This window comes from Chlamydotis macqueenii, chromosome 11 (genome assembly GCF_036417535.1).
Source record: "Chlamydotis macqueenii isolate bChlMac1 chromosome 11, bChlMac1.mat, whole genome shotgun sequence".
Classification (NCBI taxonomy): domain Eukaryota; kingdom Metazoa; phylum Chordata; class Aves; order Otidiformes; family Otididae; genus Chlamydotis; species Chlamydotis macqueenii.
The window spans coordinates 14,592,467-14,617,693 of record NC_141566.1 but is presented as its reverse complement, the minus strand read 5'-3'; the positions used below and the strand labels follow the sequence as shown (position 1 = coordinate 14,617,693).

At 46.1% G+C, this 25,227-nt stretch overlaps 1 protein-coding gene across 1 annotated transcript in view; it reads left to right on the top strand.

Annotated features, from left to right (window-relative positions):
- The window catches only part of GPC4 (glypican 4), a 68,675-nt gene extending 46,074 nt beyond the window's left edge, over positions 1–22,601 (top strand). Inside the window, exons 4-9 of the mRNA XM_086756527.1 lie at positions 9,302–9,467; positions 15,224–15,354; positions 15,563–15,709; positions 16,126–16,262; positions 18,365–18,540; positions 19,492–22,601. Coding sequence (XP_086612653.1) covers positions 9,302–9,467; positions 15,224–15,354; positions 15,563–15,709; positions 16,126–16,262; positions 18,365–18,540; positions 19,492–19,700 — 966 coding nt within the window. The 3' untranslated portion in view covers positions 19,701–22,601. The remainder of the gene's footprint in view (positions 1–9,301; positions 9,468–15,223; positions 15,355–15,562; positions 15,710–16,125; positions 16,263–18,364; positions 18,541–19,491) is intronic.
- The last annotated feature ends 2,626 nt before the right edge of the window (positions 22,602–25,227 follow it).

The following is a 25,227-nucleotide window of genomic DNA, read 5'->3' as shown; positions in this document are numbered from 1 at the left end:
CATATTACATGTGTCTGCGTGCCACTGGTTGAGAGTGGGTGTTGTGGAGCTCCATGGCTGACATGGGGAGTTCCTCTTACGAGACCACAAAATCCTCCAGCCTCGGGGATGCTGTCCTGTGATGGGAAGGAGATGTGGGAGGCAGGTTTGGTGTTGGATGAGGCCAAGTATTGCATCTCCATGTCAGGTCACCGGCCAAACCCCCTGACCTCTTGGTTGGAGTTTCAAACTTGGTGACTCTTGTTTCTGGCTGTGTAGCACTGTGGTAGATGCTGTGGTTAGAAAGAAAGGGGAAAAGGGTTTTCACTGCTGGAGAGTGCAGCTGAAGTATTTGGGTGGGAGGTCCGTCTGCTAAGCCCCAGTACAGTTTTCGGGAATGTGCAATCACTTGATAGGCAGTAAACGTGCATGGATGAGGGATCGTGTTTATGCTCCATCTGCTCAGAATTCATCAAAACGTCTCCAGACTTGACACGGTCCCTGCATCTGTTACGAATCAGTCGTGAACCCGAGGTGGTGTCGTGATTTCTCTTTCGCTTTTGAAGATCCTTGAGTGTAGAGTTGCCTTCGACTCTAGAATTAATTGCTCAAGTGTGGAAGGTTACCCAGAGACCCACTCAGCTGCAAAAATAGTTCATGTGCTGTGGACGATCACAGTTACCGCACTTTCCACTTCAGTTTCACCAGTTGCACTGGAAATCCTGCAACAGGTTGACTTTTCAAAGTGGTAGCAAAAGTCCCTGCTGCTGCGTACCGAAGCTTTAGTTGCAGTGGTGGAAGGAATAATAATATTCTTTTTGGTGTGCTAATCTAATTCAGTGGAAATCTTAGCATCACGTTTCTGGAAGACACAATGCAAAATTTTATATGTGCGTTTAAAAGCTGATGTTTTTCTGCCTGCTGCTTTGCGGTTGTATTGTGGGGCTTCCCACATTACGTGTAGATTAGCCCAGCTTTGCTGAGCTCTCTGTAATGACTCCGTTGACTTTGGTTCCTTATTATTTTTACTCAGGAGTTGTAGTGGGATGACTGCTTATACCAGGGATTAACTTGAGGGATAAATTTTCTATTCTTCTTTATGAAAAAAATGTCCAAAGCAATGCAAATTAGTTTGAATACGTTTTGTAACAAACAAAAAGTTTAATTGAAAATCCTCAGGAGGAGAAATACAAACTCCTGCAAGACCCACCTGCTTTTTACTTTCCTGGGGCGCTGTGAGGAGAGCAAAGAGTACTTTACAGTAGAACAACCCTGATGGTTTTTTAGTGATCCCATATATTTTTACATCTTCACTAGGGAGATGCATTTAGAAAGGCATTGTTCTTGAGTGAGTTTGGGAGTAAAGGGGGAAGAGAGAATATCGAAAAGCTGCAAGTATGCTTGATTTCTGAGCCAGAATGCTAGGAAATAGCTGTAATTCGGCATTGGATGGATCAGAAGCTGTGTGCTGCTGCCCAAACACACAATGGAGAGAAAGCACAGCCTTTTTTTCAAACTGTGTCTAAACCCTGCAATTTTGGTGCTCAAGGCTTCACCCCTCAAATTCCTTCCTTTGGACTCAAAAAATACAAAATTGTCCAGATCCATCCTGAACAGCAGATCCGAGGAGAAAAGCCAGGATGCCGTTTCTGCCTGCTAGAGATGTGCCCTGCATCTGAGGTGGGCTGCGAGGGGCCGGGGGCCTCCAGCGCTTCCCTCCGTCGCCTGCTGACGCCTGGTGCTTTCTCTCTGACCTTCCTGCCCTCGCCTTCGGGAGACGGAAACCTGCCCATCCCCTAATCGCTTGCTTGCTACTTAGCCCTTGACAAGCACTAAAATCAGCCGGGTTAAATTGCTGCCAGCAGTGACATTTCCTGCCCCAGCCAGGGGTGAAAAAGGAGCAAATACAAGCCAGAGCGCAGAGTGACCAAAAAAGGGTGAGAACCTACAACTGGGCAGTTCTCAAGCTGCAGTGATGTTCCCTTAATTAGTCCCTTGCTATTAAACCTGCAGCCTGGTCGAGGGTCATGACATTTTTGAGAGCAAAGTGCCCAGAGGCTTGTTGGGCGCAGGTCAACTGCAGGTATGGGATGGAGATCCCCACTGTGGGGGGAGGAGAAGGTGGTGAAGTCAAGGACTGAGACCCCTGACAGTTTTGTAGGGTCAGGAGGAGCCTGCTTGACCCAAGGGCTGGGAGGGGAGGTCTGGTCAGCTGCAGAGGGGCCTGAAGGACAAAGCATGCAGCCACATGACACCAAATCCCTCCCTGCGTTTGTGTCACAGTCTCTCCGCAGAGCTGCCGGCAGGGACATGTGGATGGGACATGGCTTTAGTTGCAGTGGTGGTGAGAGTTTTCTGCAGCCCCCCGGGAGATTTATGCTGATGAGCTGTTGTTTGGGGTTCTTTTACCACTTTTCCCTCTTACCCTGGTGTCCAATCGTTTGAGGGTCTGCCAGGAGCTATGGAGGCTCCTAAATCACCTCCCCAACAAGCATTTGCATACTGAAAGCCACACGAGGTGCAGTTGCCACCAGAGCAGCTGGGCTGCTGGAAATGGACTTCCAGCCTGTCCTTGGGAACCCTGTCTGTTTTGTCCAGGACAGGCAACAGCTTCAGTCATATGCAAGAAATGGTGCTTAATTTGGAGGCACAGATATGAACGTATGAAATCGTGCACAGCTTCATATGAGGAATACGTCTACCTCCTCATCCGCTGTTCTCAAGAGACGTTAACAGCAGAGGGGAAGCTGCTGGAGATGTTTGTGGTGGGTGAAAGAGGCTCAGCTTCCTTGGTGTTGGCCTTTTTTGCCTGATGAAGTGTGATGATAGCAGCCAAGAAGGGAATTGGCTATAAACTGTTTATGGAAGAGAACTGCGGAGAGGGCAGGTGGTTGCCTTCCCACAGCTCCATGGGTTTTTAACCCCCTTTGCTCTGAGCTGCCTCATCTCTACTGACGCATCCATGGTGCACAAGGTGAAGTGCTGAACAGTGGCTCCTGCTCTTTCCAGCATGGATGTAGAATGTGGGCCAGGCATTTAGCTTAGGAGAAGCAGTGGTGAAAAGAATAAAACACTGAATGAATAAGAATTAAGGCTTGTATCATCAAAAATAACAGGGCACTGGGCTCCCACTTCAGTAAAAGTTGTGCCCTTTGCAATTACCATTTGAGGATCTAAAAGTTTAGTCAGAGAGCAAAGGTCCAATCTCCCTTCATGGGATCTTTGCCCTTGGTTTGATTTAAGGGGAATGTGACCTTAATCCTTCTTCAGGAAGAAGTTAATGTTCCTGTATCCAACGAAGCTGGGCAGCCTTTGGGCAAGAGCAAGCCCTTCCAGGGAAGTGACAGAAATGAAACTCATTCCTTGTATGCATTGAGAGGAGCCGGGAGCGGATGCTGCTGCTTCATGGGCAACTGAGAAACAGCCAGAAGAGCCAAGGAGCCCTTTTAGTGCTGCAGAGGGACCTCTGAAGAAGCAGTACTGTCCAGGCAGCAAGTTGCAAGCCGTGGAGCCAGACCGAGGGGCCGCCGTGCACAAGGATGTTGCCATCCACGTGCCAAGGGCAAATATCAATGCAGAAAACAATACTGAGCACTTCTCCACATCAAAGATGACCCTGAGGAGACCTGCCAAGAATGTTGCTGCATCTGCCTCAGCTCCAGCCATCTGAGGGTCTGCGCTGGGCATAGCCTTCAAAGAGTGTTGGAGCAGCAATCATCGCGGATTTAACGGGCTGAGTGCACGCGTGATGTGGCCGTGGGTTTAGAGCTGATGGGGTTGTGCAGGAGCATTTCAGTCCACTGAGGTTTTTTTGTTTTTTTGTTTTTTTTTCCTTTCTTTCTTTGCTTCTCACCACGCTGTGGTTCTGCTGCTAATTTTGAGAACAGTGTGAGGGATAACTAAGGAAGTTTTTGGGTGTACCTGCCACGATAAGTGTTCTGGCTCTTTTAAAGCAAGCAGAATGCTCCTAATTATCTGCTGTGTCTCTGGAGTGGGGACAGGCAGGTGCTTTGGAGAACAAACTTTGTTTGAAAGGTGAGTTGGTCCTGAGGACACCAAGAGCAGGAGATGTTGACACTGGCATTGCTCTGTGGAGGAGGTGACTGCTTGCCACCCTGAGGTCCCCTCTGCCCGGCATGGGCTGGGGGTGCTGGCAGGGCAGACAAGCGCATGGTGCTCCCATTTTGATGCATTAGCATTAAGATTGAGCAGGTCGAGTGAGTGGTGGTGTGATTTTCAGGAGCTTTGCTGTTCCTCTCTGGCAGCGTCACATGTGGGGAGAGGGAAAAGCAAGCTACAAGTAGGGAATCGAGCATAAACGTACTCTTGAAATTCCCTCGCACAAGATAAAGCTGCAGCAGACATCGCCATGGGTAGCGAATACTGACAAGGCACAGAGCCGTGCGGTTCCCAAGTGTCGCTTCTAAATGTTCTCCCTTGTGCAAGACCTCAGAGGGCCAAATCTGTGGTTGAACCAGATGCTTTCTAAACTATTCATGTGCTAGCACCGGGCCAGCAAAATTGGTTAAATGCATAGTTAATTCCAAAACACTTTCGTTAGAATATTTGGGGTGGGGAAGCAAACCAAGAGACGCCCGAGTGATCTGCTTTGCAGTGAGCGGAACATCTGGACTGACATGTGCCAAGATTATGCTCTTGCACAATACTGGGGGGAGGAAAAAATGATATAAGTAAGGTTGTGTTGGTCCCAAAAGTTGACGATGCTTCACTTGTCTAAACGGGCTGCTCACCTGCAGCATCCCACAGTCCCTCAGTAGCTTTGGAGTTAGTTTTTTGAAGTTAGGAAGTGATCTTTCCTTGTCACTGAGAAGTTACTGCGTCAGTCATCTTTATCCAGTGTTGCCCTAAATCAGTTTTCTGCAAAGAAAACACAGTATAAATCAAAAGTTATTTCACTGCATTTATTCTCAAAATGTTGGATTTTTATGTTTTCTGGTGGCTGTGCTGCTGGCATGGCAACGCTGCTGTTGTGCAAGCTTGGAAAATAAGAAAGCCTGAGTTATCAGTGTTGTTATAAATAGTTATTAAAGCTGACAGGATTTTAAATCTTGTTATTAACATTCTTAATGTTAACTTGAGGGCAGAGTGAGAGAATAACATGTGGCTCTGGCTGCCTGGCAGCTGGTGGGAGCTCCCCGCAGGACTATCCATGGCTGGAGCTCTCTCATCCTTCCTCAGCTATTTCTTGCCTTGGGAAAGAGGGGAAAAGGAAACTGGTTGCTTCTCTGAACTTTCTCTGCTTGCACAGATTGGTCTTTCTGGAGTTTTCTTGAGTCTTTGTGGTAGGCTGTTAACAAGGCATTTCACTTGGTAGGGGTGTGCTTTGACGGTGAGGTTTCTACCAGACGTATGCATCCAGATGTGATTTCCAATGAGTTGGAAAAGGCTAAGGGCACAGGGCGAACAGTTTCCCTTAGGTGAGACTCTGAAATTGGGTGGATATGACAAAGTACCAATGAAAATGAGATTTTATTTCACCAAAAGCACATAATTTTTACAAAAACACGACTGTATCTTCACCCATAAGTGTAAGTTGGGAGGCTACCTCAACAGATAAGATACAAAACATTTGAATTAAGCCCCAAAAGCCTGGAACTGTTTGCTTTTCACTTAATTTTTGTGGATTGTGTGCAAATCTCTATTTTTTTAAGGAGCAAGTTTGATACAAATGTGCAGATTGGTGCCAAAATACATCTGTTAGCAGCTTTTAATCTTCACATTTGACAAAGCGTATAGACGTGGACAAATTGTAATTTACATGATGAAACCGCAGGGTGATGAATTGCTGCAGTGGCGTGGAACGCCACAGAAAGGAAATAAATTTCAGAAGATAAAAGGAATGGGTTGGAGTGCATTTACTTCTATTGTAAGCTTTTACAGGGTATATGCACTACAGTGTACTAATACCTGGGCTCAAATCTGCTGGAGTAAATCCTCTTCAGCAAATAAAGCTTTCTTTGGGACTCTGCTTTATTAGAAAGGAGATTATTTGGTTTTGAGGGTCATTCTAGAGTAGGGTTTGAATGAACTTGAGTTGCTTTCCAAGATAAACACGACCCCAGAACAAAGCATATCTGGGTTTACTGTTACATACAATGGTGTTTTAAGAGCTTGCACCTGGCGTGGCAGAGGGAACATTAAAAGCTTGTGAAGAATTGCCAGTGCAACATATGGCACAGCCCACTGACAGATCCAGAATTGGTCTGGACCGGGTACGGGCCCCGTGCCAGGGGTTAAGGTTCCCGTTGCAGCCATACGCAGCAGTTAAGCATTTATCACTGTTGTAACGAGGTGTAATTGCTCATAATCTTCCTCAAAACTCTCTGTTAGAGCTGATCTCCGCTTGTGCCTTCCTGTTGCTTTTGGACACCACAAAATGTCAGGTCTGGACTGATGAATTTCCCCTTTGTTTTCCTCTTCACCTGCAACTGTATTGCAAACTAACAGCTTCCCTGTGGGTTACGTCCATCACTAGTTAGGGCTCAGTCTGGCAGTCAGCACAGGCTGAGGTTTGTCTTTTCATCACCGCCTTTGCCATCACCCTCTGCTTGGCTCTGTAGGGCTCAGAGCTGCAAACGTACGTAGGGAAGGAGCAAAAGCCTGTTTGCTTTTAAAATCATCCTGGGTCTTTGTTCAAAGGACCTAATCCAAGTGACCGTCCCGTGTTGTCTGCCATGGAACGTGGGGAAGCAGCTTCAGTTTCCCCTGCATCTGCTGAGATTCATAAAGATCAACCCCTATGAAATATCAAAGCAGAGTAGATGCTGCGGGATTGCAGCCGCTTGGTGCTCATGGAGCGAGCCGGGAACCTAAGATGGGAAGGTGCCTCCTGGTCTCTCCTGTGTGGGTGATTGATTTTTTCTTTTTTTTTTTTTTTTTTTGTAATGTGCTGCCATGCAATCCCTTTCATAAAGCTGCAGCTTTCCATTATAAGGTTGGGAAAGTCTCCTGCTCCTCATTCCGCTTCTAACTGCTCTAGCACCTCGCTGGTGCTATCAACCTTTTCCTAGTTTTCTTCCCAAGGAGGATGCAGAGCACTTTTTTGAGAGTCAGCAGTGCTAGGATGGCCGGGGTCTGCTGATAAGCCTCCAGACTCTAGGTGTGGAGATCCTGGATCCTGGCACCTATCACCGAATGATACGGGAAGGGATTTTTATCAGAGAAACAACTGAACTACTAAACTAGAGCATCCTTCAGAGCTCTGACTCTGGGTGTGAGATGCTGTTTAGTTCCCTCTTCCCCTTCACAACTTTTTTTTTGTTATGCAAAGACTGCACCATCTGGATGGCAGATGATACCTTTGCATTTGCCTGTTTTCGGTTTTCCTACTATAAATCATCTGATTTGGCTGGTTTCTGTTGCCTGAGCTCTTCCCAGTGTTTGAACTCGCTCTGCTTTAAAGCCATGCTGCCCCAATAGGGAGCTTTCTGCCGGGACTCCTGCTCCCGCTGCGCGTTCCAAATGTGTGTGTGTGTGTCTATATATATATATATATATATATATATGTGTTCTTGAAGCATCTGAATCAGATTCTCCTACCACCGCTGACAGATTTCTACATTAAGTCTCCTTTTGCTCAGCCAAACAGGCTCCTTGTGGACAAAGGAGGGGTGAAGATGACAAAAGAGGGGTAAAGCAATGTCTGAATGAACATTGCTAGCCAGCCAAAATCCAGCACTGAGCTCCATCATCCGCAGAAAATTGTTCTGTCTTTCTAACCAGTTCCCTTGCCCATGGAAGAGAAATCTTTGTCTTTCTGGAGTTGTCAGAAACAACAGGTTTTTATCTGTCATCTCTTTTCATGAGAAAAGAGGGTTTAAAAATCCACTGATGTTATTTGTGGAGCTAACTTGAATATGTAGTAGATTTTTTTTTTGTTTTGTTTTCTGCTCTGTTTTTGTTAAAATCTGTTGCCTCCTAGTTTCATGTGCTACCAACTAGTTTTTGTTCAGTTTCTCCATAGCCCTTGTGCTGGGATGGGCTTTGCGATAGTAAGATTTTCATTGTGTGCGTGGTACCAGGTCTTCCTCACCATACATTCATCTCCCTTCAGTCCTGTCATCCACACTGACGTGAAATTGGTTTCCACACCTCCAGCAGATGAGGTGTGGAGGCCATCGGTATCTCCAGCCATTTGTGTTGAATGACTTCTTTCTCACTCAGGGCTGTCTCTCCTCCTTCAGCAGGGTCTTAGATCACAACCTGTTTAGAGCACTTTCCATAAACGCCTTACAAGAAATTTCCAGCGCATTGCTGGAGACCCCTCCTATTTTGTTAGCATATCTCTGATCATGTCTTAGTTTTCCATGTTCATGTGTGGCTGATTAACACTTAAACTTGCTCTTGAGGGAGCTTCTTAGACAGACCCACCACGTGGTCGGCACTCATATGTGGTGCTGGGGCTAGTGCTCCTCAGACCGGCTTGGTGGAAATGGTTTCAATGAATGTTTTGAAGCCGGGCCAGAGAGTGAATCAAACATGAATGACCATGAGTCACTTTGGAAAATAGCCCTGTTGAAGGCTCGGAGGGTGACATGCCTGCTGCAGATAGCTCCGCTTGCACGCCCTGCGGTTGCGTGTTGGTGTCAAGGGTCCTCCTGGCTTGTCCTCAGCTGTGGAGCTGTAGCTGCCACCTCCTTCAGATGTGGGGAATGGCATTACTTAGTGTGATGGTTGCTGAGTATAAATTAACCTGGGTATCTGTCATGTAAATGCTGTGTTGCAGGAGACGAATGTAAGATAAAGGAGCTGGTCTCTCTGCCGGTGAGCCCTGCTGGGCGATTGTCCGGGAAGAGCTGAGCCCAGCGCTGCAGAGGAGGAGGGCACGTTCCTGGCAGGTCTGGTCTGGGGATAGTGGCAGGCTTCCCATCTGAGCCACTTCTCCCTGAAAAAATCCTGGTGTTGTCTTCTTCAGCGCATGTTTGCAGCAGGGCTTGGATAGTGCAACCTTTGCATTAGGCATTTTGGCTTGGTTGCCTTTTACTGCCATCCCTGAGCTTGAGTGCTGCTTGTCCCTTCGAGGTGCCTGTACAATACACAAGGTATTTTGCAGAGATGGGAACTATGGATGTTCCCTGGAGTGGCAGGTACACCCAAGGAGATCAGCCAGACCCCTTCACCTCCTCCCCAGATCCCTGGACCACTTAAGCAGGGGACTCTGACCGGACAGCGGTGGCTGACCCCATGCTATCTCCTCTGCACAGCTCTGTTCCCACCCACTCTGGGGTAAATGTGTGGGTGGTTTTTGCTTTAGTGACCAAGGGCTAATTTTCTTCTCCTTTCCTCTTTTTCTCTTTAAAAGGTGAACCCCACGCCACAGGGTACGCGAGCGCTGCTGAAAATGATGTACTGCCCGCACTGCCGAGGTCTGGTGTCGGTGAAGCCCTGTTACAACTACTGCTTTAATGTCATGAGAGGCTGCTTGGCCAACCAAGGGGACTTGGACGCCGAGTGGAATATCTTTATGGGTAAGGCAACGTGGGTTAAAACTGCACGTGCGTATATACTGATATTGTGTCCCCCACCTGAAGGGTTTTTATGAGTGGCTGTGCTGAGCTATAGCAGGTTTTTTGGTGTCTGTAATGGGTATCTTTTCCTTCCACGTCTTTGTTTACAGCAAACCTTTTGCAATTTGTGTAAATTTCTAAATAAGCGAGACTTGTTGTGCCAGTGACCTCTGTTGCAGGAAGCTTTAGGAGGATGGAGTTGCCACGTGCTTGTAGGCTTGGAGCATCTCTTCTTGCTGGAGCAAGCATGTGTGCAAGCTGTTTTTTCCATACTACTTCTTTCCCGTTGTTTCACCATATAGGTGTCCTTCCCAAAGCCAGTTTTCTTGCTCAGCAGTCTGGGAGTCTCCTTGCCAGACAGGGTGAGCTTTGGGAAAAGCTGTAGGCCTGTATGTTACATTAAAAACATTAATGGGACATGCATCTGAATCTGTTTTTGAACAGCTCATTTGGCGCTTGGCCACCGTCCTTTTGAAATGTCGACAGGCCTTAAGTGACTCTGTAGGAGTGCTTTGGCCATCCTCTTCCTCCTGTTTGTTATTTCTCTTCCATGCTTATAAAGGGTAATACTTGATATATGAAATTTAGACCAAAATGTTAAATTCTGCCTTGGGTCAAGGCTCATCAGAGTTGGCGATGCATCACGTTTTGGGAGCACAGGCAAGAGATAATGTTAAATGTTTTCGTTTGTGCTCCTTTTCCAGGAGGCTTGATTTATCTGTGAATGAGTATCCTTTGGGAGCAGTCACTTCACTCCAGTTAATGCGTGATGAAGTGCACATGTGAAGTATCTGCTGCTACTGACAAGGCTGTGGTACTCTTCCCATCCCACTCGTGGAAAAAAGACTGTTAGAAAGAAAAGATTTCCCTTTCATTAAGCTGTGAGATGAAAAATGGAAATTGCTGATAAATTGGCGTTTTGGGCTAGATTTAAATCTTAGAACTTGTTTTGCCGTGTTTTGCACGCTGGCTTTTCACTTCACTGCCTGTGTCAACTGGAAGTGTGCAGGGTATTATTTTCAGAAGGCGTGTTTTTGCCTGTGTATTCCATATAGGGAGTTAAATGTGACACTAAATTGGGTTTCCAAGTCATTCTCTGGGAAGCTGACACCTCCTCGCCGTTCCTCCCAGCCGTCTTTCTCATGAGAATATTAAGTATTTCAGCTACAATTGTTGCTGAAATAGCTCAAAGCCAGGAGACTTGCAAACATCTAGTCCAAGTAGAAAAGAGGAATCCCATGAAAGGGAAGGGCATAATGCCAGAAAACAGACAAAAGCACAAGCAGCTAATTGCTGTAGGTGGTATGCAGCTAAAAACGAACCTCAGGGGAAGCCAGCGAGCCCTGTCACACGAGACTGATCAGGGACCGTGCACAGTCATCAAGATTATTAAACAAGATGAAATAAATAAATGCGATTCCAGGTCGGAGGCAAAGCTTTCTGCTTCCAGTGCTTCTTCCCCGAGGGGCTTCTTGCCCGCTCATTACTTACGTGTGGTATGAAGCTTTGTTACGTTCATTGGCAGTGTTTGCCTGGTTCTTGCACTCTGGGTTGGTTCTTGCGGTGGAGTACGGACACTGAAAACTTTAAGCTGTGCTTTCTTAAGACAGTTTAATAACTGAACAGGTGCTGGTTATGGTCCAGATTTTGATTTCTATCTCAATTTGCCACCTGAGGCTAATTAAATTTAAATAGATTTGGTGTTTGTGACAGGACATATGTCACAAATATCCTCTCTGTGTGTTTAAATAAATAAATAAAAATGACAAAAATCCCCCCAAAACCACCCCAAAACCAAAACAGAAAACCCCACCTGCGTAGGCTTGTTGCTATTTTGCATGGTGAGTTTAAGTCTGAAGTTATGGCAATGATTTATTACATGGCAAAACCAGATTTTGAACCTAGCAAAATAATTTAAAGGTGGTTAAATGGGAGAATTTGCAACAAATGCTGCAGGAACATATGAATTTGGGTGCACGTGCATATAAAATATGCATGCGTGTGTGTTAGTAGGTCTATATGTAAGTCACTTACGTAAAGCTGTTCCAAACTGGGATGTAAAGTTTGTAGAGGTTTGTTTTTTGGTTGTTTTTTTTTTTTTTTTTTTGAGGCAAGAAGACTTTATATTTCCTTACTTCTGCAAAGTACCATTTCAGGTTGTTGCGTATGAAATAATGACCAAATTGAACTCTTTTCTCCCATTTAATTATCTTTAAATTATTTTGCCCTCTATTTCTGACACAATTGTACACCAATTAGACAGGGGTATACTTTGTTTCAAACAAGCTGTTGGGGGAGTTGGAGCTTTCCTGAATGAACTGTGTTAATCTCCAGTGCCTTTTCATGATTTTTTTTTTTTTTTCCTTCCACCCCCAGCCCCCCAAAGGTTTACTCTGCTCAAAGATTTCAAATTCAGGCTCCATATACATATCTGGAGTACTACTTTGTGTGCAAAGAATTTTCTTTCCCTCTTTAAAAAAAAAAGAAGAAAGATTGTTGTTAATGAATGGTCAAGGTCTTCCCCCTCCTTCCCTCTCCTTTTAAATCAGATCTTGGGGTTAAGACTGAAAACTGCCTTTTGTTCTTCAAGTCAGACAGTGAGGCTGAAGATGTGGGTTTCTGATTATTGGTGGCACAATGCGAAAGAATTGCTTTCCTTCATGAGAGCGAGGTGCTTTGTCACCAAGGATTGTCTCAATGCCAGTAGCAAGGACAAATGTATGCAGGAGGAAAAGGGTCTTTAAGGGATGGAGCTATATGGTGTGGGTGGGGTGTCCACTTCTATCTCCCCATCACAGGGAGGAGAAGACAGTCTTTGTCACGCTGTGTGTTTGTAATAAATGGCCAGGGTACATTTTTCACTCAGCCAGCCCTTTTTTTTTTTTTTTTTTTTTTTTTTTTTTTTTTGTGAAGCAGATCTGAGCCACCTCACCGTGGCTTATAAATATCAATTATTTGGGACAACATAATTGATCTTTATATCAACTTCTCTCTCCCAATAATGGAAAACCTTGCGCCAAAGCTTCATTTCTGGTGTTAGTGCCGCACGCCTCCCGTCTCGACGTGCCGGCATTATCTTGAACGCCAGCCAACCCTGTTAATATCAGCTGTGGCTGCCAGAGGGAACCGCTGCTCGCCATGACTGCTGCTGGGGACACCAGCCAGCGCCTGGTGGGAGGTAAAAGTTTGTAGGATGCCCCCAAAATCAAAACTGTGGATGAGGTAGAGCCCCTCACCACCCCTTTTTTTTTTTTTTTAATTTTAATTTTTAATGAAAGTTTATTTCATTTCTTGCTCCTTGCCAGTGTCAATCCCAGCTCCTGAAGGGCTCCAGTTGAATGTATTCTCCAAGGGCAATTATTACTTTCCTTATCTTTTCTCGCCAGCTTTGGCAGCTCTGCTGGAGGCCGAATGCATTTTCTCTATCGGCAGTCAAAGCGGAGGCCGCATTCCTGGGCTGTGATACATGTAACGCCATGGCACCCCCGCGAACAAAGGGCCCAATTCGCTCTACATTCCCATGGTCTTGTGGATGGCCTGCCCGGCTCAAAGTTTACAAAGACGCCAAACAGCCAGAAGAATTGGGGTTTATGTTTCCTTTCAGTCTTTCACAAACACTTTATTGATCTGAGGCCTTTCCTGGCCACTCGGAGAATTAAGTAGTTACAAAATTGAATGATTTTTCTTTTTTTTTTTTAATTTTAAAAAACTGAGTTTTGTGTGTTTTATTATCTGTCTATTGGTAATATTTTTATTTGAAATGAGCAGCTTCCTGCAAACTGCGCCGGGATGTTCTTTGTGCGCGTGAAAAACCCCAAAAGCTTTGACAATGATGAACACATTTAAGTTGTGCTCCACTTGTTTACAAAAGTCTCCATTTGGTAGCACATCAAAAGCATTTTTCTCCCCTCTGGCACAATGGTATATTCATGCTAGCAGTCATTACTCAGAGATTTGAAGCATCACTTTATTGGAGCCCACCACAATACAGTCTAAGACTCTTTGTTTCATTTGTTATTACCTTTTTTTTTTTTTTTTTTAATACGTTTAGTTCAGACCTGTTTGTAGTCCCTGACGGCTGAATTCCAGCCATACCCTGCGTGATGCTGGTGGTGTGTGCCAGCAGGGCGAGGGGCTTTTCTGGGGGCTCCAGCTCCTCCCGGGCTTTGTTCTCTAAGCACCCACGCCTTAGCGGAGCTGGTGAGTCCCGGCTGACGTGGTTTTTAGGATGGGTTGGTCAACCGATGGACCTCTAACTTACACCCAGCAAATCTTTAGAATACTGAGTTGTCTTTAAAAAGTGGTTTTACAGTCTAGGAAGGCATCTGCAGTTCATGCAGGGGTTTTGGTGTTGGATGATGATGATGATGATGATCATCATTATTATTAATTACACAAATAGCTTAATTGTATATTTGTCATCAGTTTGTGGTTTTCGTAGCATAGTTCAACATGACTTGGGCACTAGGGCAGAGCCATTACTAAATTATTCAGTCTGTGGAATACCTTTATAGGGCTTTAACAGGTAACCAGAACCCACGGAAGTTTTCTGCTTGTTGAAAAGTACCTTCTGCACTTAGGAGGAGGAATGTAATGAGAGGCACTTTTCAAGAGAAATTAATAGACTGGGAAATGCCCATTTCTCCTTAATGGAAGGGAATAGGCATGTCCTTGGGAGCAGGGAGGAGCTCCTTGGGAGAGGGTTTCTTCAGGGCCAGAGGGGTGGTTATGCCCTGGCCTCCCACGTCACACAGGCTAGGAAAAATTGAAGAATTAAATGCAACTGGAAAATGATGAGTTTGTGGCAGACCATCATGAAGTGACATAGGAAAGGAGACCAGCAAACAGGGTGCTTTGGGATTGAGGGACCACAGCGAAAAGTAACATTAAATAAAGGTTGCGGTGGGCGAGAAGACAAGGGCTTAGCACCAGGCGTGTACCTGGAGGCACCTTCTAGGGGAGAACCGGGGAGAGGGCTTCCATGCAATGCAGGGTGAAAGCCTTCATGTCAATAATAATTTCCCAGAGGAAGTAGAGGATGTTTGGTAGCTCCTATGTTTGAAGTATTTGGTGAGTACATGCATGACGGCACAGGAGTTGACCTGGTGTTGGCCGAGGAACTCTTCCGTCTCCCCTGGCTTAGTGATGTGCCAGATACGCCATTGGTACACAGCATTTCCTGCGTCCGCGCAGTCTCCCTCGTGCAAATTGTCCATGTAGAGGCCAGAAGGTTCAATCGCTTGGCTTCCTGGGGCATGGCAAAGCCTGTAGCTTTCCATAAGGGAGACACAGTAGCGGGGGTGCTCTTGGGCCCTTTCGCGTTGATGTCTTGCATTCAGGACCAGCATGAGGAAGCCAGCGGCTTTGAAAGCAGTCTTGAAAAACAAATGACACAAGGAAACCTTTAATAAATGAGCATGGAGAGGAGGGTGTTAGTAATGCTTGTTCTAATGGGAGGAGCTGATTACAGGCTGCCTTTTGGCAGGCTACGGTGGCTCTCCCTCGTTTAACGCGGCTTTTGATGTGTATGAGCCCGTGGCTTGGTGCTCGCAGCCTGTAAGCGCCTGGTGAAGCTGTAGGCTCTGGGAATGGAGTAAAATGTTTCCTGGAGACGTGCGCTGGTCAGAAGCAACATTGCAGTGGTTAAGGTCTGTGCACTCTGTCCATTGTCCTTGAAGCTCCTCCATTAAAAGCCTTTTTTTCTTTCTTTGTGTTAGATTCGATGCTGCTGGTAGCAGAGAGGCTGGAGGGTCCCTTCAACATCGAGTCAGTCATGGACCCCATTGATGTGAAAATTTCGGATGCAATCATGAACATGCAGGAGAACAGCATGCAGGTGTCTCAGAAGGTAAATGGGCCAAGAGAACACTCGGGCTTTATTTATGCAGTGTGTTTTATTTTCCTGTTCTCCTTGATATGTTTTTTTTCTTCCATGTCCTTTCAAGTATATATAAAACTGATGTATTGCTTTGGGCAAGGGCTGGGTTGGAGCCTGGAGAAGGGAGGCTCTTGTGACCACCTCCCTTTTCATAAAACCCTCTCCTCTTCTCATGTAGGTTTTCCAGGGATGTGGCCAGCCAAAAACGCTTGCTCAAGGCCGGACTGCTCGCTCTGTGTCCGAAAGTGGTTTCAGCGCTCGTTTCAGACCCTACAACCCGGAGGAGCGGCCAACTACAGCCGCCGGCACGAGCTTAGACCGACTGGTGAGTGCCTGGTCTTGTTGGTGCTGCGCAGGCACTTCATACCCGTGTACCGCAGTGTATAATTTACCATTTGTAATTTACAGGATTTCTTAATATTCCTTGGCTGTCTTAAACTCTCTGAGGGGTGTAATCTGCCTATGGCTCTAGACATGAATGGCCTCAATGCTTGTATCTCAGAAAAGTGCCTGTTTTAAAGTTTGGCTTATGAGTTATATGCATTTGAGGAGCAGTGTTTAATTTTGTATTAAAAAAGTAAATCAACCATCAAAACTTGCAGCCTGAAGATCTGGCCTATACATGTCTGTTGTGATAAAAAGTACCTTTCCAGCTTCACTTCTAGTGAGCATTTGGTATTCTGGATTATGTCCTATGTCTTTTTTTTTTTTTTTTCTTTTCCCTCTCCTTTTATTTAATAGGTTACTGATGTGAAAGAGAAGCTGAAGCAAGCCAAAAAATTTTGGTCATCTCTCCCTGGCAACATTTGCAATGATGAAAAGATGTCTGTAGGCACCGTCAACGAGAACGAGTGCTGGAACGGGAGCGCCAAGAGCAGGTTGGGCAATGCTGCTGCCCCTTTCCCCCCAGCCTGCTGATCCCTCTCCCTGAGCCCTCCACTCTTCCAGGACTGACCCCACCTCCCCTGAGACAGGCTGCTGCCATTACCCCTGTTTTTGAAGATGGGAGAGCTTGAATGCAAAGCTAATGGATCATGCAAGCTCTACGTGGCGGTTTGTTCTAAAGGAGAGAACTCAGTCTATGTATCCAGATACCAACATCTCTCCTTGGACCTAAATCTCTTACTGGTTGCTCATGGGTTTGGGGAGGTGATTTGTACAAAATCCTGTAGCTCGGTCACAGAGCAGGGATGCTCGTGTTGTCTGACAGCGCTGTTGCCCCAGTGCACCCAATTAATGGTTTTTGTTGAGCAAGGGCAAGGGAGATGGAGGCTGATTGACAGGTCCACTTCTCCAGTGCAGAGGCACAAGAAAATGGAAAAGAGCTGATGGAAAAAATAGTTACAAAACTTATTTTTTTGTTTTTTCTTCTGAGGAAGAAATTACCAACACATGAATAAGCCAAAGGTTTTCTGTCATATGGTTTATGTAACTGCTTAACTTTTATTTTGGAAGTAGATGTGTCTTTTTTTCTGTTTGCTTACTGAGGAAATAAGCAAAATCCAGGATGTTCCATTTTAAAAAAAAAAGTAATCCAGGGTTTTCCAGCAGTTTTTCCAAGTAATAACAGTTTTTGCCCTTGATATTTTTGGGGCACAGGACTGAGCCATACTGCATAAATTTAGCACTGTTTCATGTGTGCCTGAAACACTACCTCACCTGGCCAGAGCAGTGGTTTGGGTCTCTGCAAGAAGAAATGGCTCTCCCCTCCTGAGGTCTTGTTTATCACAACCTTTACAGAGCCTTTCATGGCAGATTCCCCCAGTGTGTGCGAGGGCCAGCAGCAGCGAGGAGGGGAGGTGGAGACTTGGCAGCACTGGGCGAGGAGACAGAGGGGCTGGGGGAGGCTGGACCTCATTTACTGCCTTCCTACATGGGTTGTGCAAGATGCTTTGCTGTTGCTATTTTTTCTGTGGCTCCAATAAGCTGAAAGTTCAGTAATCTTCCACACTTTGGTCTCTCTCTGACCTCTTTGCAACATACAACATTGATCACAAATAAAAACAATAATAATAATAAACCCTCTCAAATAGAGACAGGGTTTGTGCATGCCCTTCAGATGCGTGCTTATATCTGAGCCTGGTCTCCAGGATCAGTAGATTGTGCTAAAGGCTTTTCTTTCTCTTCTAATACTGATGTTGGCATCATAACTAAGCAGAAGTAATATTTTCTTCTGTTAAACAGCAATTTTTTTTTTTCTTGCAAGTCAGATAATTGGAAGAGGAAAAAAGAAGCTCTCTAAGATGATACTCCGAGTACCAATTTCAGGAGACGTAGTCTGTTGGGTTTTGTTGCTCAGTCTCTCTTTTAAACCAAGAGGCCATTTTTGTGTTCAGACCTTGGCATGCACAGCTCCTCAGGCTGAGCAGCTCGGCTGCTCTCTGCTTCGATGCGTGGGGTTCTGTTATCTCATCTTCAGCATCACAGATGTTTCTCCTGCTGGGGTTATAAGGGAAATTGCATCTTGTGTCTGCGTGGTGAGAAGTGCACGCTGAATACCCCAGCTTGATGGCTAAAGGCGCATTATGCAAAGCCAGAATGATACTCCTGCCTCCAACAGTTACTATAGGTTTCTCTGGGATAAGTATGGTCCCAAAGGTTGTTTTCCCAAAACTGTCATCTCACTGGGCACCACAGCATCTCAGCATCTTGTTTTGCTTTGTTGCTTGCAACAAGCTGACTTATGCTATTGTAAGCCATTATTATTACAAACCCTAGATCTCCCTTCTCTTTTCAACTGGGGAGAAAATTGGCCTTCCCCTGCCTCTGTGGCACAGTGTATATGAAAACAGTGTTTAGTTCCACATGCTGCTCAGGTATGGGGTAAGAAGCTGGAGAAGGGCTCCGTGAGGGTTAGCATGTGGAAGATCGCATTTGGCTCAGGATATTTCCCAAGCTTGAAAATGGGGGTGGCATCGCCTTTGGCCCAGGACCCCACTGAGCTGCAGCTCCAGTACCAGCAGGAATGATTTATTTTCAGGTACGACTTTGCGGTAACGGGAAACGGCTTAGCGAGTCAAGTAAATAACCCGGAGGTGGAAGTCGATATTACCAAGCCAGACATGGTGATTCGCCGGCAAATCATGGCTCTGCGGGTGATGACCAACAAGCTGAAGAACGCTTACAGTGGGAACGATGTCGACTTCATTGACATAAGTATGTTTGCTGGTGTTCGCCTTTTGCTTTTTCTTTTTCCCTTTTAAATTGGATTTCATGCTAACACAGGGTACCTGGTTAAGCTTCTGCTATGGGTAAGCAGAAAAAGTAAAGAGAGTGGGAACTGACATCTCTGTCAGGCTGTGTGAGGAGGGTTGTTCACATAGAATGGTTTGGGTTGGAAGGGACTGGAAGGCCATCCAGTCCAACTCTCCTGCAAGAAGCAGGGACATCTCCAACCAGATCGGGTTGCTCAGAGCCCCGTCCAACCTGGCCTTGAATGTTTCCAGGGATGGGGCATCCACCACCTCTCTGGGCAACCTGTGCCAGTGTTTTACCACCCTCAGTGTAAAAAATTTCTTCCTTAAATCTAGTATGAATCTATGCTCCTTTAGTTTAAAACCATTACCCCTTGTCCTATCACAGCAGACCCTCCTATCCCCATCTTTCTTATCAGCCCCCTTTTAGGTATTGGAAGGCTGCTCTCAGGTCTTCCCAGAGCCTCCTCTTCTCCAGGCTGAGCAGCCCCAAGTCTCTCAGGCTGTCCTCGTAGGAGAGGTGCTTCAGCCCTCTGATCATCTTCATGGCCTCCTCTGGACCCTCTCCAACAAATCCACGTCCTTCTGATGTTGGGGGCTCCAGAGCTGGGGTCTCACCAGAGCAGGGCAGAATCCCCTGCCTCAGCCTGCTGGCCACGCTGCTTGTGATGCAGCCCAGGATGTGGTTGGCTTTCTGGGTTGCAAGCGCACATTGCCAGCCCATGTCACCACCAGCACAGATGGGTGTGGCAAATGGCATGCAGAAATCGCATTAACCAGAGGACCCGTGCTTACATCTTGTAAAAGCTGAAACATCCATGTGCTTGCCTTTTCCACCCCCACTGCCTTCTGCAAGCAAAGCCTTGCGCTGCAGACGGCAGAGGAGGACAGCACGTGTGTTTGTCTCCCGCAGGTGAGGAGAGCAGCGGGGAGGAGAGCGGCAGTGGCTGCGAGCTCCAGCAGTGCTCCCTGGAGTTCGAGTTCAATGCCACCGAAGTCACTGGGAACTCCAACAAGAGCGATAAGACCGTGAACACTTCTGCCGCTACCAGGAGCGGTTTATCACAAGCAGCCTTGCTCCTTAGCCTTTTGTTCTTGGCCATGCAAAGACAATGGAGATAATTGTGCAGCATAGTGGGGAAAAAGACTTTTATTATCAAAGTTAGAAGGCACCTGCTTTCACTTTTATACCATCTAGGGACTTTGCTTTTTAAGTTAATGGACAACAGTGTACAGTTTTTACTATGTTGCCACTGGTTTTAAGATACTGATTTTTTTTTTTTTCCCTTGCTATTCTGGGAATAACAGGAACAGGGACTACCAGTCTGTCCCGTTTACCAAGAGTCCATGTTAGAAGTGGATAACAAAAATGTATATACAAGCCTGTAGTTAGCTCTGCATTTGTGTCTTTATCACTTTTTTTTTTTTTTTTTTAATTTTACCATATTTCTTACGAAAACAAGAAAACCCCAGGGTCTTCTCTTGGCCTGTAACAAGTATGTGTTTCTGAAATGAGAAATATCTGTACAGAAGCAGGTTTTATTTATCATGGTATCTTATGGGGAAAAAATGATTGCCCAGCAAGCGGAAAACATGTTTCATGTAGCTAACTTCCCATTTATCCACATTATGTTAGTTGCCTTATCTGGAAAGAAGTGGAAGTAATTTGTCTTTATTATGCGGTAAAACAGAAGGAGAAGGCAGAGCTGGTCAGTGTGCCAAGTGCCCCATTTGCACAGGGTGTTAGTGCCAGGAGCAGGTTGTACTTTCTTTACAGGAGGTTTCATTAAATTGGAAGAGACTACAGAGAATGCCAGTTCCGCAGACGCTAAGAAGAGTTGTCACTTGTTCCCCAGGATCCTTGCAATTAGCTGTAACTCCTGTAGGTCAGTTCCTGACGTGCATCCCCCGTGGAAACAAGGCATTAAACTTGTTCGGTTAGAAGCAACTTGTCATGTCGCAGATCCAAATGCCCACATGTGTCTTGTCTGCAAATTTCTTAGATGAATGCTGGATTAAATTTTTTTTTTTTTTTTTTCCTAAGGAATACTTTATGGGAGGGGAGGCAGGGAAGTGTCAGGTTTGTTTTCGCAAGAGTGTTGTTTCCTCTCTGATCGGGCAAAAGGGAAGGAGCAGGCAGGCAGCACCCCATGCCACTGTTGCAGGCAGATCAGAGTAGAAGCAGGCAGGAGCTGGCAGGGCTGAAGATGTCTCCTTTTCTGTGTATTTGGTCTCCTGGGAGCTGATGCCCAGCGGCTGTAGCTTTTCGGTGCTACCCATGACACCCTTCTCTCTCTGCCTGTGCTTTTGCAGTTGGAACAGTGTTGTGGTGAACAGCAACTCATTAATAAAGGAAATGTATATTTTTAAGAAAAGAGATAAAATAATTTTTAAAAGAGCTTAGGGAAAACAGTCTTTGGAAAGACTCAAAATTATTCTGCACGTCTCCTCCCGCTTTAGGTAGCTTTTAGGTCTGGCCGGACGCTGGGATCCGGCCAGGAGAGCAATCCAGAGAGAGAGGGTTTGCTCTATTCCACCCTTGTGTTGTAAGGATAATTTTCTATTTTTATATTGAAGCATTAATTACTTGTTAGCTCAGGGTCAGCGTTATATTCAAATTTATTTTCACACCAAATTTCTGCAAAGCTATAAAGACGGAGTGTTCTTGGCTGGTATAAACAATCCTGGAGGCTTAATTTTACTAGAAGTAGCCAGTTATTTATTAAAACATGATGTTAGTAGAGTAGGGATATTCTGGCTAGATTATTTTTCTTTAGAAAATAAATCATGGAAGCATAAAATTGAAAAAGTTATAAATTTATGTGTGGGAAAAAATGGATTGTAAATAGCTAAGTTGCCTTGCGAGGAATTGGAAAATGTGCTGATACTTAGAAACTACCTCAGTTCTGAGGAATTTCCTTTCTAGCTTTGAGTGCTATTACATGTACTTGGTAGAAGTGAATCTGGTCTCCAATATGTAGCTGAAAGAGTTATCCCTATAGACCTTGTTAGATTGTTTTTAATTTAGAGGGTTGAACTACATCCAGCTGTTTTCTTTCAGCTAAGTTCCCTAACAAAGAGAAATTCTGAATTAAATATTGCTGATGGTTTCCATGACTTTTCCTGATTTGTTTGGTTTCATGGCATTTTCTGATTGCCCTTTAATTATTTAAATGGTTCTAGCCATTTGAATTTTAATCCCGAAATAAACAAACCTTAGATGCACTACCATTGTAAATATATCGCAGTAAGGTCTGACTGGATAACCCTTCTGGCTTATACCCAGCTGGCAGGCCGGCAAAGTTAAATGAAGAAAAAAAAATAAAAATTAAACTTCTTCAGAGCTCAGAGAACGGTGGAACAAAAGCCCTTGTGTTCGGAGGGGCTGACTTCTCCAACATCTCCTTTCTTGGCGTAAGTGTTCATATGTAAGAAAGTTGCTTGTAAATTCTCCTGCTTTTGAGCATTTCTGCTCAGGAAAAAAAAAGTTTCTGAATTTGTATTTATCATTTTACAACTAATTGCTAATTATTATTCCTTAGTTTGGTACAAGCCAACAATGCAAAGACTGCCGTGAGTTTTAAGCGTGTCCAGTTGACTTTGTTACTAGCACAACGACCCTCCACTATACAAAGGACAGATTTGTCACCTGGGGCTACAGGAAACCAGAGTAAACATCAGTGTAGGATGATCAAAAGTTGTGTTCCTGCTTTTATTTTGTGTTTGTGTGTGAAATCGGCCCTCTGACATGAGCTTGTAAACTAAACCATACGGGTAGGAACTGCTGGCTTTGAGGAAGGCATGTGCTCCCTTCCTTCAAGTATTTCTTTTTTTTTTTCCACATAACCATTGCCATTACGACTGTGTTTTAAAGGAAAATTCCTATATGTAGAATTAATAATTAAAATTAATGGAATTGGTAACGAGCTTCAAATGGAAAATGAACCAGAAAGGTGGTGTTCTTGGCGGCATGTGAGGTGCTGTCTCCCAAAGAGTTGGAATAAAAATATACAGCCCTTGAAAGGATCTGCTTTATCAGCTCTCTGCCTCCCTTGAAACACGTACAGCTCGGTGCTGCGACAGCCTTGCAGGCGACGTGCGCGTACAGGCTGGTCCAGGCTGCTCCAGTGGCCCAGCCTCCCTATTGACACTCCTCATAGCAATGAAGGGGGGAAAAGGAAGGCAAAAAGTGAGACTTTTATAAATGGAGTCCTTTGTTTTGTGCTGTGATGTGTGGCTCTAAGTGAGGACAAAGGACCAGGGCAGCAAGAGGAGTCCTCCCGTGCCCCCGGGGCAGGGTCCTGCTCCTGCCCCTCCACTGAGCCAGCCTGGGGTGTATGCTCATGGCCAAGGTGGAATATTAATTCTGGAAGGTGCAACCTCTCAGTGCTCCGGTCGTTTCTTAGACCTGATGGTGCTGAAGTTTCCGTCACCATCCTCTAATTGCTGTGCTGGATGTAAGACTTGCTGGGCCAGGCAAAACCTCTGTGATTCTGGCTCCTTGCTCATGACAGCATCTGGTGTTGGACATCTCAGAGCAAGGCACATAAAAATTCCTTTTAATTATTGCAAGTCCCACAGTAACTGCTGGCCCTGTTTGTCACCCTCTTCCCAAAGCCACCCTCCCACCTTTGTGCAGCCCCTGTGTGAACGTGGCAGTGTTGCCCCCAGCATGATGCTGTCACCAGAGCAGTGACCGGGGGCTGCTGCCCAGCTCACACCTTTCACTTGCCAGCACAAAACCACGGCGTTTCTTCTTGTCCCTTGGAAGTCCCATGCCACCGGCACAACTCCACAGCCAGGAGCAGCAGACAGCAAGGTCCTGCTGGAGCAGGCAGTCCTGGAGCATCCCGGGGACCCTGAGGACCAAGGATTGTGTGCGTGTGGAAAACGGTGGGCGCAGCTGCTGCAGAAGACCGGAACCTGGCTGAATCCATCTCCCACTGTTGGAAGAAAATAACTAATGGTTTTATTTTTCCATGTAAGCCAGGCTGAGTATCTAGGATAACTGCAGAGCGTTGCTCCTTCAAGTTTCTCCCTGATGTGATGGCCAGTGACCACCTGCCTGCAGTGGTCCATAAGTCAATGCTGTCGTACCCGCAGGGCTGGCAGGAGGTTGGCCTGTCCTCTGCTGCTTCTCTTCCTTGGGATGCCATCAAGGGCTGGTAGTAATTTAAAAATAAATAGGAAAATGTGCAGAAGGGGGTGAAAATTGCTGCAGGAATGTTGCAATGCCCCTCCTGGCTGGTGGTGTCTCTGTTGACCTGAGATGCTAAGGGGGGACCCGCAAGGAGGGAGGGTGAGCAGCTGCCAGGTCAGCACTGTCCTTCCCACCTGCGTCCCCTGGGCTCCGGGTTGCAGCCCCCATCCCGAAGGGTTGTGTAGTGCTGTGCTTCGTGGCATCTTTTTTTCAAGTAGCTGTGATTTAATAGTTCAAGGTAGCTGCAAGACACGCGTTGGTTAGAGATTGTGCAATACTGGTGTTTCTAGGACCACCTGAGCATGACCCAACCCCAGTAACGGTTTTCATTTCTTGATAATGCTGTTTCAAGCATCCTATTTTCTGGGTTTGGTTTGCTTTTTTGTTATTATGTTGTTGTTGTTCTTTAATCCTCTGCTGTGGTTTGTTTGAGGGCTTGTAACAGTGTAAATTGCCTGGGAAGACACAGCTCTTTACGGGCATGCTGTAATTCTGGGTCAAGTGTGCTTAAATTGCTGTAATTTGTGTCTAATGGATTACATGGATTGGGAGCCCTTTTATAACTGCTGGAGCAAGGAGGGGCTGCCCTCCCAGGAAGGAGGGGAAGGCATCCTGGGCACAGCCTTGTCCCTTTGTCCCTCTCCTCTGACAGGGACCATCCCTTTTTGGCATCCCTTGGGCGAGGCAGCCTGGCCAGAGCGGGGGGACCCTGCCAGGAGCAGAAAGGGTAGGCGGCCATGGGGGGAGAGGCTTTTGGTAAACCTGGCAGGCTTTGCAAAGTTACTGGATGACGAATGAAGAGTAAGTCCATAAACACAATCTTGTCTGGAGGATGCTGACGGCACGTCCTAACTGTTGCCTTCCTCTGTGTACTCTCCGTGTGTGCTGGGTGCTGGTGGGGAGCTGGTGGAGATGCTTTTCCTCCTGAACCTGCTCTGCCTCGTGGGCCTCTGCCCTTCTGGGCTCCTTCCAGCCTACTCACAGTGGCTGTGCCCTGTGTTTCCTTGCTGCCCTGGTTGCTTTTCTCCACGTCTCTTTTTGCCCTTACTGGTGGATCCGCCTGCGTGTGCCCCACATTCCAGCGGAGCAGAGCTGGAATGTCTCACCCACGGACCTTGGAAGTCTCCCCCAGAAGCCATCTCCGTTCAACCCCCAACCAGAGATTGCTGCAGTCATTAAAGCAGGAGTTTTCATTTTTTAAAAAGCAGCTCTTAAAATCTACATCTGCAAACTTGCCCAAGCTTGTTAGCCATATTCAGCAGCCAGGTAATGTGTCTGTCTCCCCAGCGGCCACGTGGGAGCTGAGCGGGGCAGCTTCTCCCCCATCACAAAATCTGGGGTGCTCATGCCCCTCTTTCTTGTACTGTGGCCATGCAACTTCCCTGCGTAGCTGTTCATCTTCCCAGCGTGCCCTGCCGCATCATCTCCCGCTCCATGTGTTGTTAATTT